The following is a 15,913-nucleotide window of genomic DNA, read 5'->3' as shown; positions in this document are numbered from 1 at the left end:
CGAAATCACTGTATGGAAAGAGAAAAAGACAAACCGGTACTCACGATGGTTCGACTTTCTTTATTGCTTGTCAGTGTTCACAAGCCGATTTTCACGACGTAGAAAAACAGCACTGAGTAACAACAAACGTGGACATCATATTGTGTCGTTATGCCTTAGCGAATTGCGAACAAAATCTCTTCGCTATTCCGTAAGTTGTGTGGTCAGTACTAGCTTAATATAAGATGTCCACATCATTTAAATTTCGCCAGAACTGTTTCTACAAGCGAAAATTCAGGCAAATATTTCACACCAGCCCATAAAAGGAAATCAGGACTTGAGCACCCGTTAAAATCGGAAGCACGAAATCGGTTCTAGATTTCGACGACTAACTTTGCACAGAGATAACGATAAAAAGAAATAGCGAGAGATCACAAGAGACAAGGGGAATGCAAGATAGGCTGACAGGGCAAGTGACACCGTATGACTCTGATAGATTAGCGATTGAGCTGTACTAAGCTGCATTACATAGTTTCGTTTCTTGAACACAGCTTCAGCGATGACATTAAGTGCGAAAATGATGTGTGGCTCATAGCTTTATTAGTGTCTTAATTAAATTTTGGTTGGCCAAACAAGAAAGCGCATGAAAACTTGTTCGCTGTCCAAGACCACAGGCAAGCTTGATAAGTCGATCGCGAGACATTAAACTTGTCTGCAATCAAATACACGGGCGCTTACTCAGACGAAGCAGCATTCGTTTAAAACAGACATTCACAAATGCTTCGGTGTGCATTTCTTCAAACGGCTCTCAAGACATGACACCGAGTATGAGAAAGCACTTGCAAATGCACTGCAGGAAGTGTATATTCATGCAATAAGTTACGTACACTAATAAAGTTTTTGTCTGTCAATGTGATGTGCTCGTTAGGGCTAAGGAATTATTTTGCAATGAATATGGAAATTACTACAACAACTCATAACAGTGAAGCACCCTATGTGAACAATGCTTAAGCGTTTCTTTCTAAATATATAGTTCTGGGGCCCTCATTTGCAGCTCAGCAAGCGCATACTTTCGCGTTGTGTTCTTTTTGGTATGGCCGCATTTCCAGGCAAGAAAAGCTAGTGCAGTAAGTATGAATCAATTCACAATACCGGACATCGTAAAGCTATTCATTTTTTTAACGTGTTGAAATAAACCGCCGTGTTTCTACTAAAAAATTGAGCACAAACAAGGGCCAAATTTTAGACGTCATTTTTTGAAAATTGCACGAACTCGCAGTGAGCTGTGTATAAAATTGACCCATTTCTTTTATTCTTTAGTCTCTTGCAGAAAAAAAAACATACTAAGCAACTGGCAATACGAGCAAGCAGCAATAGTTATCACAAATAATTTAGCCCAACAGAGTTACTTCGTTTGTGATATGCAGAAGATTGTGGCCATTTCTTTTCCTAGCAAGCATCACATAGCAACTCGGCCACTAACGGCTGGCTACACTGTTACTACGGCAAAGAGAAAGCTGAACGTTCAAGCGACATATTCTAGATCATGACCTTAACAATTCACTGTTCTTGGCACCCTTATTACTGCAGCAGATAAAAGCGCAGCAGGCCATCTAATGGGCCGATTAGTATTCGTCACTAGAAACGAGATATTGTTACATGATCTAACTCTAAACATGAAGAAAGCGTTCTGACAACATGGTTTAAATAACAACAGAACACTCGTTTTTATCACCACAGGCCACATTTTTGTTTGCACAAAGACATCAAAGCACGCTCTGAGGAGTATACAGCGCGCAGATAGTGCTCGCAAAGTGGCTGAAAACAATGACTTCCAGTATGGCTCATCATCACCAGCTAAAAGTGATTGCCATCGAAGACTTGTACCTCCTATGAACACCTCAGCTGTTCATAGGAGTGTCCAGGCCATGCGGTGGTACAGCAAGTGTACGAGTGCACCACATGTACGCTAGGGAATAGCCATACTGTCCCTGAAACACGTGCCGCGTAACGCTGGCAGTGTCTCGGAGATCTTCACTAGCACCGCGCAAACGAGAAACAAACAAGCGTACAATCTTGCAGTGCTGGAACCACGATCCTTCACCAAGCATTACCTCCTCTGAGTTGCCATAGATGAGCGAGGCAAATTGATAAGGAGGCCATGTGGCCACAATAAAATGGTGACTAGGGGCCACCGCGTTCTCAGTGTGAGCAAAGCCACCCGCCACTCCTGGTGACAAAGAACGCCAATCTTGGACGGCACCAAGATATGCCCGGCCGGCGAAGTCAAGGTCCACGGCTCTCCCGAGCCTGCCAGCCCTGAAGATGAATGAGATTTCCAACAATACAATTCCGGGGTTGACTTCAGCCAGCAGCCGTAAGGCTGGCCATCGTTGTGTTCTCTTGCAGTACTGTGACCACTGATCCCGTGGAAGACAGCAATCCAGGTGGTGGTGTAGGAATCCGGAACATCACCTCGTTCTCCTTGCGTACTGCAAGAGAGAGAATAAAACAATTCAGCACATATGTTACGAGCGGCTTTCACAATGCTAGTTGTCTATTTTATTTCGGTGCCACCAAATGCCACATAGAGCAATCGCTGCATAAGAAGCATTGAAGCAAACGCGTACAATACCTTAAAGAAGAGCAGTTTTTGAAAATACGAGGCGCCCTTCCCCTAGGGGGATATGAGGACAAGACTCGCCTGGGCATGCCTGACCTAATGCATTTCTTTTTTCTTTCTTTCTTTCTTTTTTCTTCCTTTCTTTTTTTCATTCATTTTCCCGTCCTTCTTTTTTTTCTTTTTTGGTTCTGTTTTATAATAGGTAGTATTCGTCCCTGGTGCGCTGTTTCAAGCCTGAATACGCATGACGTCTGTCATGTTCTTACCAGCGTCCGTCGGCCAATAAAAGTGCCGAACGAAAGACTCGTCCCGCGATCAAGGAAACGCTGCTTAGCAATTAATAAAGACGATAGTCTTTCTTGGGGACCTTCGACGCAAGAACTTAAGTCTGTCTGTCTGTCTGTCTGTCTGTCTGTCTGTGCACTCTTAACAGCATCGGGTATTTGAAACGGTCGACCTCATCCGCAGCGGCCACTGATGTTTCTCAAGATTCAGCGTTCATACTTGTGCAATTGTCGATTAAAAAGTAAATATTGCGCGTGTCTGGGGCACCTTAACAACACGTATATATTTTGCATGTGCATCTTTGACTAGAAAAGACATACATAAGTAATTTTAAGGACCGTAGCGCTTATCACGTGGCGCTGACCATCCAACGCTTGCACGAGAGGTGAGTGTTTCCAACACTTTGCTAAGGCGACACGGTGGCGGCACGTACCCATCGCCTTGCGTTCTACACCTTCTCACCTCTAAGACGGGCGCGCACACCCGTCTCAGAGCCACGCGCTTTGTTTTTGAAAAAACTACCAGATGGCGCTCATGTCTCACGTGTGACGTGACTTGATGTGCTCGTTCGCCTCAGCTGCACGCACGAGGTACCCTAACGCAGCGCCTCCGGAATACCATTAACCGATTTTCTTGAGCAGAACATCAAATAAATGTTTTGTTCATCTTCTCCACACGCAATATTATCGTCTTTCGACGGCATTTACAGATTAACTGCAGATGCGGAGCCAACTATTTTTCACTTGATTTCACAAGGTTCCATAAATGTCTATTTCTTATGTAGACTTCACACATCGTCCAGCAGATTTATTTCAGTCTACCAAAAGGAAACATTGCCATAAAGCGCCTATATTAGTTTCATTGAAAAAAAAGAAATAAAAATTGAAACAAAAAATGGTTTTCTAACTCCCTTTTTTTATGGGGAGTAAAATGCATTCGTATGATTTAGTTCACTTTAAATTGGGCAACCGTGGTTACATGGCCTAGAGGTACAAGTGCTTGCTAATTGAGTGGACCCGGTTTCAAATTCCGACCCCGGCAAAAGAATTCATTTAGTTTTTTTATGATTTCTTAGCCGCACACAAGGTGTGGGTCAGCAGGTTTTTTTTAAACATCATCACCAGCTACACAGCTCATTTCATACAAACTTTAATTCTTTACACCTCTCAATGAAAACATTTCTAGAGTCTGCTCCAAGTTCACGTTAAAGAGTACCGTATCATTCGGTGCTTTCTTTATACACGCAAGACAAAACCAACTGGTCTCTACTGAAACAGGAAAGTTTCTTGCATAACAGTAACAGCAGTTCATGTGAGTACAACTGCACCACATAACAAAATAATTTCACTAGGACGTACAACTAATAAATAGGTGTGTATAGAAAAAAATGGGCAGATTCCACGGCTACTAACCTGCAAGTTTTAAATAAACTTTTGACAATCCATTCATCGATGTGTATAATTATTCAGTTTAACAAAAACAGATGCCCTAAAGTTCAACAATTCTCTAAAGCGAATTGTTCATGCTTGTTTTTCAATTGTTTGTTTTTAGGTAAGTCCTCTGACTTTCTCTCATAACGCAAAGAGGACGGTACAGTAAGCATTACTTGTCGGGTGACAGATTCGAAAAACACTTTGCCCTCTAAATGTCAGCAGCAAAAGTTCATCGATATGCACCAAACCAGTGCTTTATGACACTCGATGGTTTCCATGCTGCGTTGCAGTCTCGTTCAGAAACTTTGGCTGTGTTCGAGTGCACTTGAAGTGAAGCATTGTTGCGTACATGCACCAGCACCCGCCACACGAGGGTGTTATGGTCTAAAAGTTATTATCGGCAACCAAGATTGTCTCCACAGATTATGAAGAAAGTTATATAAGGGCGAAAGTCTTGAATGAGCTTAAAAACTACGTAAACACAGGGCACAACTGAGTACAACCTCACATTACCGCAGATTTAAAAAGTGGCAGATCCCACGTACAGTTGGAGTCGATGATATATGAAGCACGAATAAAAAATGTTGATATGTCATTTTAGAATCAGCACAGCGTTACAAGGTGGACGTAAATTATGCCGTACATGACGTCCTTGTCGGGATTATTATTTTTGGATGTGTCATTTACCTTCGTCATCTTTTCACGTCACCTGATGCTAAATTGGGTATAAAATAGAGCTAGGAAAAGGGCCGTGAGCACGCTATGAGCGTAATACGTAGTCGCGTTTCAAATGACACGCATGCCATGATCATCATGCTAGGACGTGTCATTTACCTTCGTCGTCCATTCATGTTGCGTAATAACAAATTAGGTATAGGTGCATCTAGCAAAACAGCCGCAAGTGCATTATGAGCATGGTATGTTGTCATCTTCTAACATGACATGCATGACATGGTTATGATGTTTGCACATGTCATATACCTTCGTCATCCATTGACGTCACGTAACGCCAAATTTGGTAAGTGGGAAGCACGCAAAACGACTGTAAGTGCACTGTGAGGGCACCATGTAGCCACGTTTTACATGACACGCAAGTCACGATTATCATGTTTGGACGTGTTATTTACCTTCGTCGTTCATTTACCTCACGTAATACCAAATTTGGTATATGCGAAGCTAGCGAAACAACCGCGAGCACATCATGAGCGTGGCATGTAGTCATGTTCTTACATAATACGCATTTCATGATTATCATGTTTGCACCAGTCACATACCTTCGTCATTCATTCACGTCCCGTAAAACCAAGAAAATTGGTATATGTAAAGCAAGCGAAACGAATGCAAGCGCACCATGAGCATGGCGTGTAGTCATGCCTTAGGTGACATGCATGTCATGATTTTCTCGTTAGGGTATTGTCACTTGGGCCCGCCATGCACTTATGTCCTACTATACCAGTTTTGCAATCTGTCATGGGAACAAAACCATCGCAAGAGCAGATTGCAAGAGCAGCAAGATCATGAAATATAAAACATCAAGTCTATGGCATACATGTCATAGTTTTTGTGTTATGATCAGTATTTTGTGCTCCACATATAGTCGTGTTCTGCCATATCAGTTTTGGTATCGATACCATTATTGAAACGGCCATGAGAGCTTAACGTTGTAGTTGGCTAGCCAGGTAGATAGATAGATAGATAGATAGATAGATAGATAGATAGATAGATAGATAGATAGATAGATAGATAGATAGATAGATAGATAGATAGATAGATAGATAGATAGATAGATAGATAGATAGATAGATAGATAGATAGATAGATAGATAGATAGATAGATAGATAGATAGATAGATAGATAGATAGATAGATAGATAGATAGATAGATAGATAGATAGATAGATAGATAGATAGACACGCTCGAAGTCGCGCAAGTTTGCTAAGAAGTGCTTCGTATTTAAAAAAAAACACAGCCAGGCCTGCACGGAACACGCAGCACAGTCACAGCGAAAGCAAGAACAGCGGCCTTTCAAAGCTTTTTCTAAACTTTTTGGGTAACTGCTAGAAGCACACTTGCAGGGTACCCACTACACCATAAATAGTCTTAATGTTTTTTTTTTGCAGTAGACCCGCATTCACTATGCTACTTTCATCCTTCTTTGGAGAAGGTGCAATCCGCTGCACACTTTCAAGAAATTTTGTGCATTTTTTTATCCAGTGGCTCACGATGATGAAAAATGATGCTTGAATTGTGTATGCGCCACATTTAGTTGTTAAACAAGAGCAAGCTTTTGTAACGAGTTGGCGCATTGCACGACCCACACGATACGCATGTCGCATTGTGTGAGGCCTGGTGGTTTTTTTGTTTTTTTTTTGCTGTTTTAAAACGCCTTATTACTCTTACCAACAAGATTCCTTCCTCGACATCAAGCCTGCCTAAGGTAGGTTTTCTGCGGAATGTTGTGCACTGGCGTGGCTCTGCGGTAGAGTACTAGGCTGGCAAGCAGGTTAACCGGATTCAAATCCCGTTGTGCCTGTTCTTGTGCTTTTATTAACTATTTTTATTTCGTGCGATATCGGTGAACAACTAGTGGTGAACTGGTGGCGGGGGTGAACAACTACGGCACACGCAACCTTTGTTGTGATCTTAAAATAGCTTTCCCTGTAAAAAAAAATAGGGATGCCAAATTTTTCTACCATGACCACACACCGCAAGTAACTCACGCGTTTTAATAGCCTTTTCTCAATCTTGGTTGTAGCTATTGGTCAGGGCCATGTTACAACTATCACGTCAGTACGAGAGTATCGGGGGTGACCTTTCAGGAAGCAGCCCTTTCTATATGGAGAGCGTCACACACTACTAATTTTATCCGTAGCAACGCGGCCCAAGACAGAGGAGCCACTAGTGGCGCCAATCAGGCCGACGTCAACCAAAGAAAAAAGGAGAAGAAAAATACAGTTTATGGAATAAGAGCAGAGTTCGTTTCGGATCCCCAGGAGGATTCTTGATTGAGCGCCAGGTTGCCGTCATCCAACCTGAACGTGAGGTAAATACAGAAACTAAGCAAATTACGGCCGCAACCAGGTAGGCGAAGGGTCCTTCTTTTCTCCGTTCCTTGCAAAGTCGATAGGGCAGCGCAGCGGCTTCTAGCAAAACGCTGCAGGTCACCACAGGTGTTTGTAATTTCGCCAGTTGCCTCACTCATTTATATTTTTTGAAGCGTATTGTGAGCATCTTTATATACAAATTTAAGACGCGAACTACTATGTGATGGTCTTTTTTTTTTCTCGAACTGCTCGAAATACACTGCTTTACGCACAATATATTAAAACGTAAGCACTCATCGAAGAAGGAAGGCGAGCTGAGTGCTGCGTTACTCTGTTCAGGACTTCGGGCTCTTCTTCTATAAAAATACACAAAATAAGAATAGATGAACTACGTTTCACGTTGCTCTACATTAAAATATGCTAGGCTATGACATGTGTTGTTTACGGATAAGTAAGGTCGTTAGTATATGTAAGCTTATAATGAGCACAAGCTTGTAAGGGCTGCGATATTCCTGTGGTTCTGCGACGCAACGAATGTCTGCTTAGTATTGTTGGTGGAGGTGTCACCTTTACGGCACAATTGCGTAATTACGTTTAGAACGGAGATTGTTCGTTGATTTAAAGGTAAATGATTTAAAGCTAAATAAAGTTTGATTTAAAAGCAAGTTTCATTGTCGTTGGCGCATAAGGTAATGCCGGGAAAACAAAAAAAAAAACGTGCCATGAGAGGACATGAGTAAAATTCACTTTCCGCAACCAACACAAAACGTGAATCTTCGATTGGACGACCATCCTTTATAGCGTTATTCGGCAAAGCTTCCTTACACCAACGGTATTCATTATTCTTTTAAGCATTATATATTGAGTAACAATAGATTATGAATAATGACATTTCGATGGCTTTATTTTTGCTGTAGAAGCCCAGCTTCACATGAATTCATTGCATGACAAGTATCTATATTTGAATGGCATATATCTTTCTTATTTCTGCGGTTCATACCAGCTGACAGTTCTTTTTTTTCCTGGAACAAGAATTTTTAAGCGCGCCTGTCACCGGATCAATGCCATAATATGAATAGATAACACCCTAGAGAACGAGGAAAAAGTTGACGTAAGCAAAAATTTTCTGAGGCAAACTACCGTCTTTTAGCCAGCATGGGATTTATATAATTCTGTCCTTATCCTTTGTATCTCGATCAAAACATCTCCTTCATTCACTCTGAAACTATATCAATTTCCGATGAAGATTTCTACAATTAAACTATTCAGCGCAGAAAATTTATCCAGCGTACACAGAAAAGACAAGGACCAGCGTGTGCTTACTGTGTGCGTTCTCAAAAGTTTTAGCACTGAGCAGTTTATTCATAAAATACCAACTAGCCCGATCCCACGCTTTACTTCAGAAAAATTCTACGTTGCGTTTGTAAACACCAGTTGCGTTGCCGTTTTCAGATCGGGATATAAGTAAAAGTCAAATTTATGCACGTCCGCAGCAGCCATACGGAAGCAGCCTCCCATTGCGAAGGGCGGAAGGCTGCGCCCGAACAAAGGAGGGTTAAATAAAAATTGGTGGAGTGGAAGCTCCCGCATTGCCTTGCCAGCAGAAGTGAAGCCAGCTTTTGCCACTGCGAAGATGGCGTAAACATGCTCTTTTCTTCTAGTGCCGATTTGAAGATCAAGTTGCTTTGATATGGTAATGTAAATGCTATAGTATACGTTAGTTCTCTCTTAAAAGATAGTTGTTCCCGACGAAATAACACACTGAAACGAGTATGAGTGACTGAATCTCCAAAGAATTTTGCCTCTAATGAAGGCTTACTAAGAAAAATTAGTAACACTAAGACGCACTTAGACCGCTAAGTGACCCGAAAAATTTTTCATATTAAACTCGTTGGGCGTGCGAGAGAAACGCTCCATTCTTAATCGCTAAACGGTGATACATTATGGTGCCCCTAGTAAGATGGCCGCCACAGCTTTCATCTTGCCAGATGCACGGCTTCACTCCTGGGTAACCATTTCCACTCCAGCATTTTTTTTTGTAATCCTCTTGGGTCGTACGACTGCTGTGGACGTGCAACTAAATCTGTCGAATCACGTCCACCGCCACAGCTCGAACCTACGCGTACGCGCAATAAGGGTAGTTTATAAATGTACGCAACAACAATAAAAAAAGGCGAAGCTGGCATGCGTGGTCTACGCAGGCAAAGTATTGCTTCCAGAAATGCAGACATTTGGCACGCAACTCGCATGGCCACAAAATTCTAGCGAATTGTGGGGGTTGCAAGTGGTTACGACATGTCATCGTGATCCTGAAAGAAACTAAGTACGCCTTCTTATGTGGGTTTACGAGGTGCTTCTTCGTCCACTCGAATGGCAGTACCCATGCGCTTGGAACATCAATAGTAATTTATCCAACGAAATGTTCAAGAGGACCATAAATATCACCTGTATTTGTAGTTTTTACGTATAGGAATTACGAATGCACTGCCACTTGCCTTGCGATACGTAAAAAAAAATAACAATAGAGACCTTGATGACCTAAGAGAATGTTTTCGAATGAGCCCGAGAAGTGACTGTTTTATCTTTTTTTTTCGTGGTTACAGCTATGTTAACATAACGACGTTCTTAGTGCCTTATACGCCGATTCATAAATGCAACATTGCGGCCCCATTTTCAAAGCTTGAGTTCCAGCCTCGCAGTAACATGAGGCGAGATCTCATAACAATCAAATATGGTTATGCAGCAAGTGTAGTGACATAATTGAAGAATTTAGGCAGTCTACAATGTAATGAAAGGAAGCTTAAAATTATAACGACTTTAGTCTGGTAATGAAAGGGCATCTCTGCGTTTTCTGTTATAAGAAGCCTTAGATACATCAAATGAATGCAATACCAAGGCACCCGAAAGACCCAGGTAAAGGGTGAACGATCATCAGGGTGGTGTTTTCTAAATTGCAAGTGGAGTGTCTAACTTGGCAACACCAGGAGAAGACTGAGACAAGGCAAATAAGAAAAGTAGGGAGCTTTAGACTACGTCAATTTTTCAACCCTACACGTGGGAAGACGGGGATGCAGAAGTAAAACTGAGTGAGAAAGATAAAATGTAATCTCTTCGGGGACCACTACGAGAAAAAAAACTCAACATTCGTTTGAGAAGTCCAGATTCGGGGCATCTTTAAAGTTCAATTTCTACATTTTTTAAGAAATACAACGTTTTATAGTAAAATACAATTCTGTTGTGGTAAAATGAGAAAAAAATGTTCTTTGAGATTCCATGTGGTATCAAATCAATCAAAGTTCATGTTCTGAAGGAACGTTATTCAAATACCGCGATCATAGAAAATGATACTTATTGCTATGCACTTACTGCAATACAAGTTACAGGGATACTACAGGTGCATTTCTTCAAGGAATCATTGTGTTGCATGCAAAGTGTGAGAAGGGTTCATATAATAACCCTGCAGTCGTAATTCGTGGATGCGAAGAAAAACGAGCAATTTGTCTACCTTTAATGCTAGCAGCTAGATATGCGCAGTCTTTCCAAGCTCAACCAATTTATTCTCGAACAACTATATAAGAACTCGCTCATAAAGAAATTCCTCACAGGTATAATTTGACTTCTTACATATTATAAATATTCTATCGCGAAGAACATGAAGATGGAAGCTATACTATAGGAAAAGGTAAACTACCGCGTTTCAACTTGTACAATACGCATAAAGTAATGCAGATATCTATACAGCGTCTTCATAATTGATTCCGAGGTGTTGTGTGTAGGAGCTTTTTTTATGCTGTTCAATTTATGCATTCAGGTCAAAGGAAGCACGTAGTCAAAAGGCCACTTTCTCTCTTGAAGACACAACAAAGACATTACTTTCTATCGGCAGGCACTAATATGGGCACTGACAACGTCTCGCCAAGACGAACAAGTTCTCACCCCGGCATTGGACTTGTTGTTTGCCAGCCTTCCCCATAATTTTGATTCAAGAGGTCATCTATCTTCACTCTACCCTAGCGAAACACACACAAACAAAGCAGAACACGAGCATTCCCAGAGCTATGTGTAGCTCGAAAGCTACGTCCCAACGCCGTCACAACAACGACCAAAAATATGGCCTCCGGAAATTCCAATCATAAATCTCCGCTCAAGAGGGAGACTCACTGCTTTGTCCGCTTTTCGTCCGCATGTATACGTTGACGACCATACTTCACGACGATCTCTGTCCAAAGAGGCGCTGAATGTTTGATGCCTCCAGTGCGTGAACATGTTTTCGTCGTCATCTTGAAATGTCGTCCTATACCAACACTTTGTGAGCATTCCGATGCCATTTTTTCAGCCTTCAGTTTTTTTTATTTGTATTACATACTGTACTGATCCATGAACTCCTTCAAAGAAAAGCACGTCAGAAAAGAAGGGTTAGGCTGGCCGGCTTTCTCAATCTATCTCTGGTGCCTATATATAGCAAGCTCAAGGTTGTGCTTTTTCGAAGACTACCTCGATTTAAATGCACTTACATACTTTTTCGCGTTTTCTCACGCTCGCTCTGGTTAGGTTTTTCTTCATTTCGCGTCATTCTTTTCTTACCGTTGAGCAGAAGAAAACGGCAGTGCTGTGCGTTTTGCAATTGTGCCAAACCGTGCAGTCAGTGTTTTCTAGCGTGTCTAAAGTTTGACAAGCTATCTTCTCTTAGATGCACACGAACCCACGACAGCTCGCTTATCGCTAGCCTTCCCAGAAATGCGTTCGCTCGTGACGTTGACAGCGAAAAGCACTTTGCTTTTACGACCCTACTGCGCCTTCTAAGATAATCAGAAAGTCGAAGCTGGCCTGACCCGGAGAAAAAAACATTTCTCTTGCTTACCACGTTTATAGACATCCTTTGGCCCCCGTTTATTTCCTCAGCTTCTGTCTGGTTTATACGAAAGTGATATACGAGGGTGTCTTTGGAAATGTCAATACGATCAGTTCTTTTCTAGGCCTATTTTTAGTTATGTGTTACCCTTTTCAAGTTCTAGTGAGAAGTTTTTGTTTAAGCGTAGCAGGGAGGCTCTAACGTCAACGTAGTTTAGAAGTGGGGCAGTTTGGGCTAGTTGGTTTGACATGACGGTTGATATAGCGTGAAAACAGAACGACGACAAAGGGAGCGCTCGTCTCCTTCTTGCCTTTTCGTCGTCGTTCTGTTCTCGCGCTATATCTACCGTCATGTCAACGTAGTGTTCAGAAATGTGATTTTAGAAAACTTCATTCAGGAAAAAATTTATTTTATTTATTCAGAAAAAAATTTTTTCAGAAAACAATTACTATAAAAGCAGCGGAAAATTTGGTGTGACGCTGTGAATTAGTGAAATATGTTAAGGCAAAAGACTTAAATGCCTCACAAAATGCAGAACTTTACGCTAGGCGGCTTGCGTTGGCACCTTCGGGGACAATAAAGGCGAACAGTCATCGTCACGGGACGACGTCGTCATATTGTGTCACGATTACGTCAAAGAGCGTCCAAAGAGAGAGAGAAAATTTAATGCGGAAAGGCAGGGAGGTTAACCAGAAAACATATCCGGTTTGCTACCCTGCACTGGGGAAGGGGTAAGGGGAGACAAAAAAAAGGGGAAAGGGAGGAAGAGAAGCACAAACACACACACACACACTCGCACACAGTAGTGTCACAATCGTTCAACGAGGCGGGTCGCTCGCAGAAACTTCATCAGCGCCTTCGTTGCTTTCTGGCGTGAAGCTCGATCTTTCCGACATTCCAAGATTGACTGCTCAGAAAATGGCTGGTCGTCGAGGCGAGCAAACACTGCTGAGAGGGACTGTCGCTGAGAGCTGTACTGGGGGCACTGACATAAAATATGTTCAATTGTTTCGTCATTGTCGCAATGGTCGCATGTAGCGCTGTCTCTCATTCCGATGCGGCAGGCAAAAGCGTTCGTGAAAGACACCCCAAGCCACATACGGCAGAGAAGGGTCGTCTCGGATCGGGGTAGGCCAGATGGAATAGTAAGTCGTAGGCATGGGTCCAGGCGGTGAAGACGGGTGTGGAGAAAACCGGGCGTATTCCGCATAGACCTTGCGACATCCTGCGCAAGCGTATTAATCTTTGCTGCTGCGTCGCTTCTTGATAGTGGAATAGGTTCCATCACTCCATTTTCGTGAGCATTCTTAGCTGCATTGTCGGCATGTTCGTTACCGATGATGCCGCAATGGCCTGGTAACCACTGAAAGGATATGTCATGTCCTTCGTCTATTAGGTGATGGTACAGTTGTCGTATTTCGAGCGCCAATTGGTCTTGAGGTCCACGACGTAGAGCATTGTGTAGACATTGGAGAGCTGGTTTCGAATCAGTAAAAATGCTCCATTTTTGTGGTGTCTCTTGGTCAATCCTGCGGAGTGCGCTGCGGAGTGCCGCGAGCTCCACGGCTGTCGATGTTGTCTTGTGTGACGTTCTGAACTGGATGGTTTCGGCTCTTGCTGGGAAGATCACAGCTCCTGCAGATCCTCCAACAGTTGTCGAGCCATCCGTGTAAAGTTTGACATGATCTTTGTATTCTTCGTGTAGCATGAGTAGAATCATCTGCTTTAAAGCTGGCGCCGAGAGCTCCGCCTTCTTGCGAATCCCCGGCACTGTCAAGCGCAGTTTTGGTCGGTCCAAGCACCAAGGAGGTGTTAGTATCCGTTCCGGAGGCGTGTAGACTGTTGGAAGGCACTCACGGAAAGTCAATACTCTCTTACAGAAGGAGGCACTCGGTCTATCTTCTGGAAGCGAAGCTAGGTGGTGGGCAGGGGCGCGAGCAAGGTGTCTAATATGAGCTCTAAGCACCTCCAAAGTAATGTGCACTGTGGCCGGATGATCTTTGGCGATTGTGATGGTTTCCGCTGTTGATGTACAGCGTGGTAATCCAAGACAAACTCTGAGTGCCTGGCCCTGGGCGTTTTCTATTGTGCGTATACTGCTTTTGCAAGCGTTCGTCAGAACCGGCAAGCTATACCGCAGGTACCCCAGAAACAGCGTTTTGTACAAATGCAACATCGCGTGCACTGATGTGCCCCACGTTTTGCCTCCGAGGAACTTGAAAAGTTGTGCGATGGCCGTTAGGCGCTTCTTTAGAGTGGCCATATGGGGACTCCAGCAGAGATTTCGATCGATCGTGACCCCCAAAAACCTGTGGGTCCTGGCGTAGCAGACACTGTGTCCATCGATGGCGATGGGATATGACGTCATTGCCTTCCGCGTGAACGCGACCAGCGCCGATTTCTCAGGAGAAATCTCGAGGCCTTGTTCTCTAAGGTACGCCGATATTGAATTCGCTGCTTTCTGGAGTCTCGCACGTACCTGAGGACGTGTTACACCTGATGTCCAGGCACAAATATCATCTGCATAGAGAGATATCTGCACGGAATCTGGTATGCGTTCAACGAGACCGATCAGAACCAGGTTGAACAGTGTGGGGCTCAATACACCACCTTGAGGAACACCACGGTGTGTATAATGTTCAGAGGTCGGCCCATCATCAGTTTGCATAAACAATGATCTCATATGTAGGTAGCATTGGATCCAGCGGTACACTCGTCCACCCAAACCAACTGACTCGAGGGCGTCAAGTATGGCTTCGTGAGAAACATTGTCATATGCTCCTTTGACATCTAAAAATAGTGCGACAGATAACCGTCTGCTCATTTTCTGGTGTTGTACGTATGTCACCAGGTCAATGACATTGTCAATGGAGCTCCGAAGACGACGAAAACCGGCCATGGCGTCTGGATATATTCTATGGCGTTCTAGGAACCACTCGAGTCTGGCAAGGATCATTCGCTCCATCAGCTTCCCTACGCAACTAGCCAGCGCTATTGGGCGGTATGATGTCAGCTCTAGAGGCGATTTTCCAGGTTTGAGAAGTGCAACCAACCGGCTTGTTTTCCACTCTCTGGGGACCGTTCCATCTCTCCAAGACTCATTGAATACTTCCAGCAAAGCACTTCGTGCTCGATCACCGAGATTGCATAATAGGCGGTATGATATGCCATCCGGCCCAGGCGATGACGATCGATTGCATGAAGCAAGAGCCACATTCAGTTCTTCCATTGAAAAAGGCAGGTCCAGGTGCGGGTCCAGTGAATGTGGCGTGTAATCAGCAGTAAGGGCTTCTGTGCAATTTGGCGGGCCCGCAATCTTCCTACAAAAGTCTTCCGCTACCTCGATATCCCTTCTATTTTGGAAAAGGGCCAAGGCTTTAAACGGAAAACGTTGTTGGGGAAATATGCGTAGGCCTCGCACGGTTCGCCATATTTGAGAAAGCGGTTTGCGAGGGTCTAGACTCGCGCAAAATTTCGCCCACCGTTGAAACTCCAGTTTGTCTATACGACGCTGGATCTTCTTTTGCATGCGCCTGGCCATCCGTAGATCTTGAATGGATTTTGTGCGTCGATATCTACGCTCCGCACGCCGACGAATCGCACGGAGTCGCTCTAACTCCATGTCCGTTTCTGAGGGCCTTGAAGAATATGCCAGCGTGCGCATCGCACTCTGCGCTGCTTGTTTGATCGCTTGCT

General features: G+C 43.5%; 1 protein-coding gene across 1 annotated transcript in view; it reads right to left on the bottom strand.

The window, feature by feature from the left end:
• Positions 1 to 1,937: 1,937 nt before the first annotated feature.
• LOC142786788 (uncharacterized) overlaps positions 1,938 to 15,913 on the bottom strand; it is a 109,057-nt gene continuing 95,081 nt past the window's right edge. The window contains exon 2 of the mRNA XM_075884436.1: positions 1,938 to 2,471. Coding sequence (XP_075740551.1) covers positions 2,344 to 2,471 — 128 coding nt within the window. The 3' untranslated portion in view covers positions 1,938 to 2,343. The remainder of the gene's footprint in view (positions 2,472 to 15,913) is intronic.

The sequence above is a fragment of the Rhipicephalus microplus genome, unplaced genomic scaffold, assembly GCF_043290135.1.
Source record: "Rhipicephalus microplus isolate Deutch F79 unplaced genomic scaffold, USDA_Rmic scaffold_32, whole genome shotgun sequence".
NCBI lineage: Eukaryota > Metazoa > Arthropoda > Arachnida > Ixodida > Ixodidae > Rhipicephalus > Rhipicephalus microplus.
Note: the sequence above shows the minus strand (reverse complement) of the source record. Positions and strands in the feature narration are given on the sequence as shown.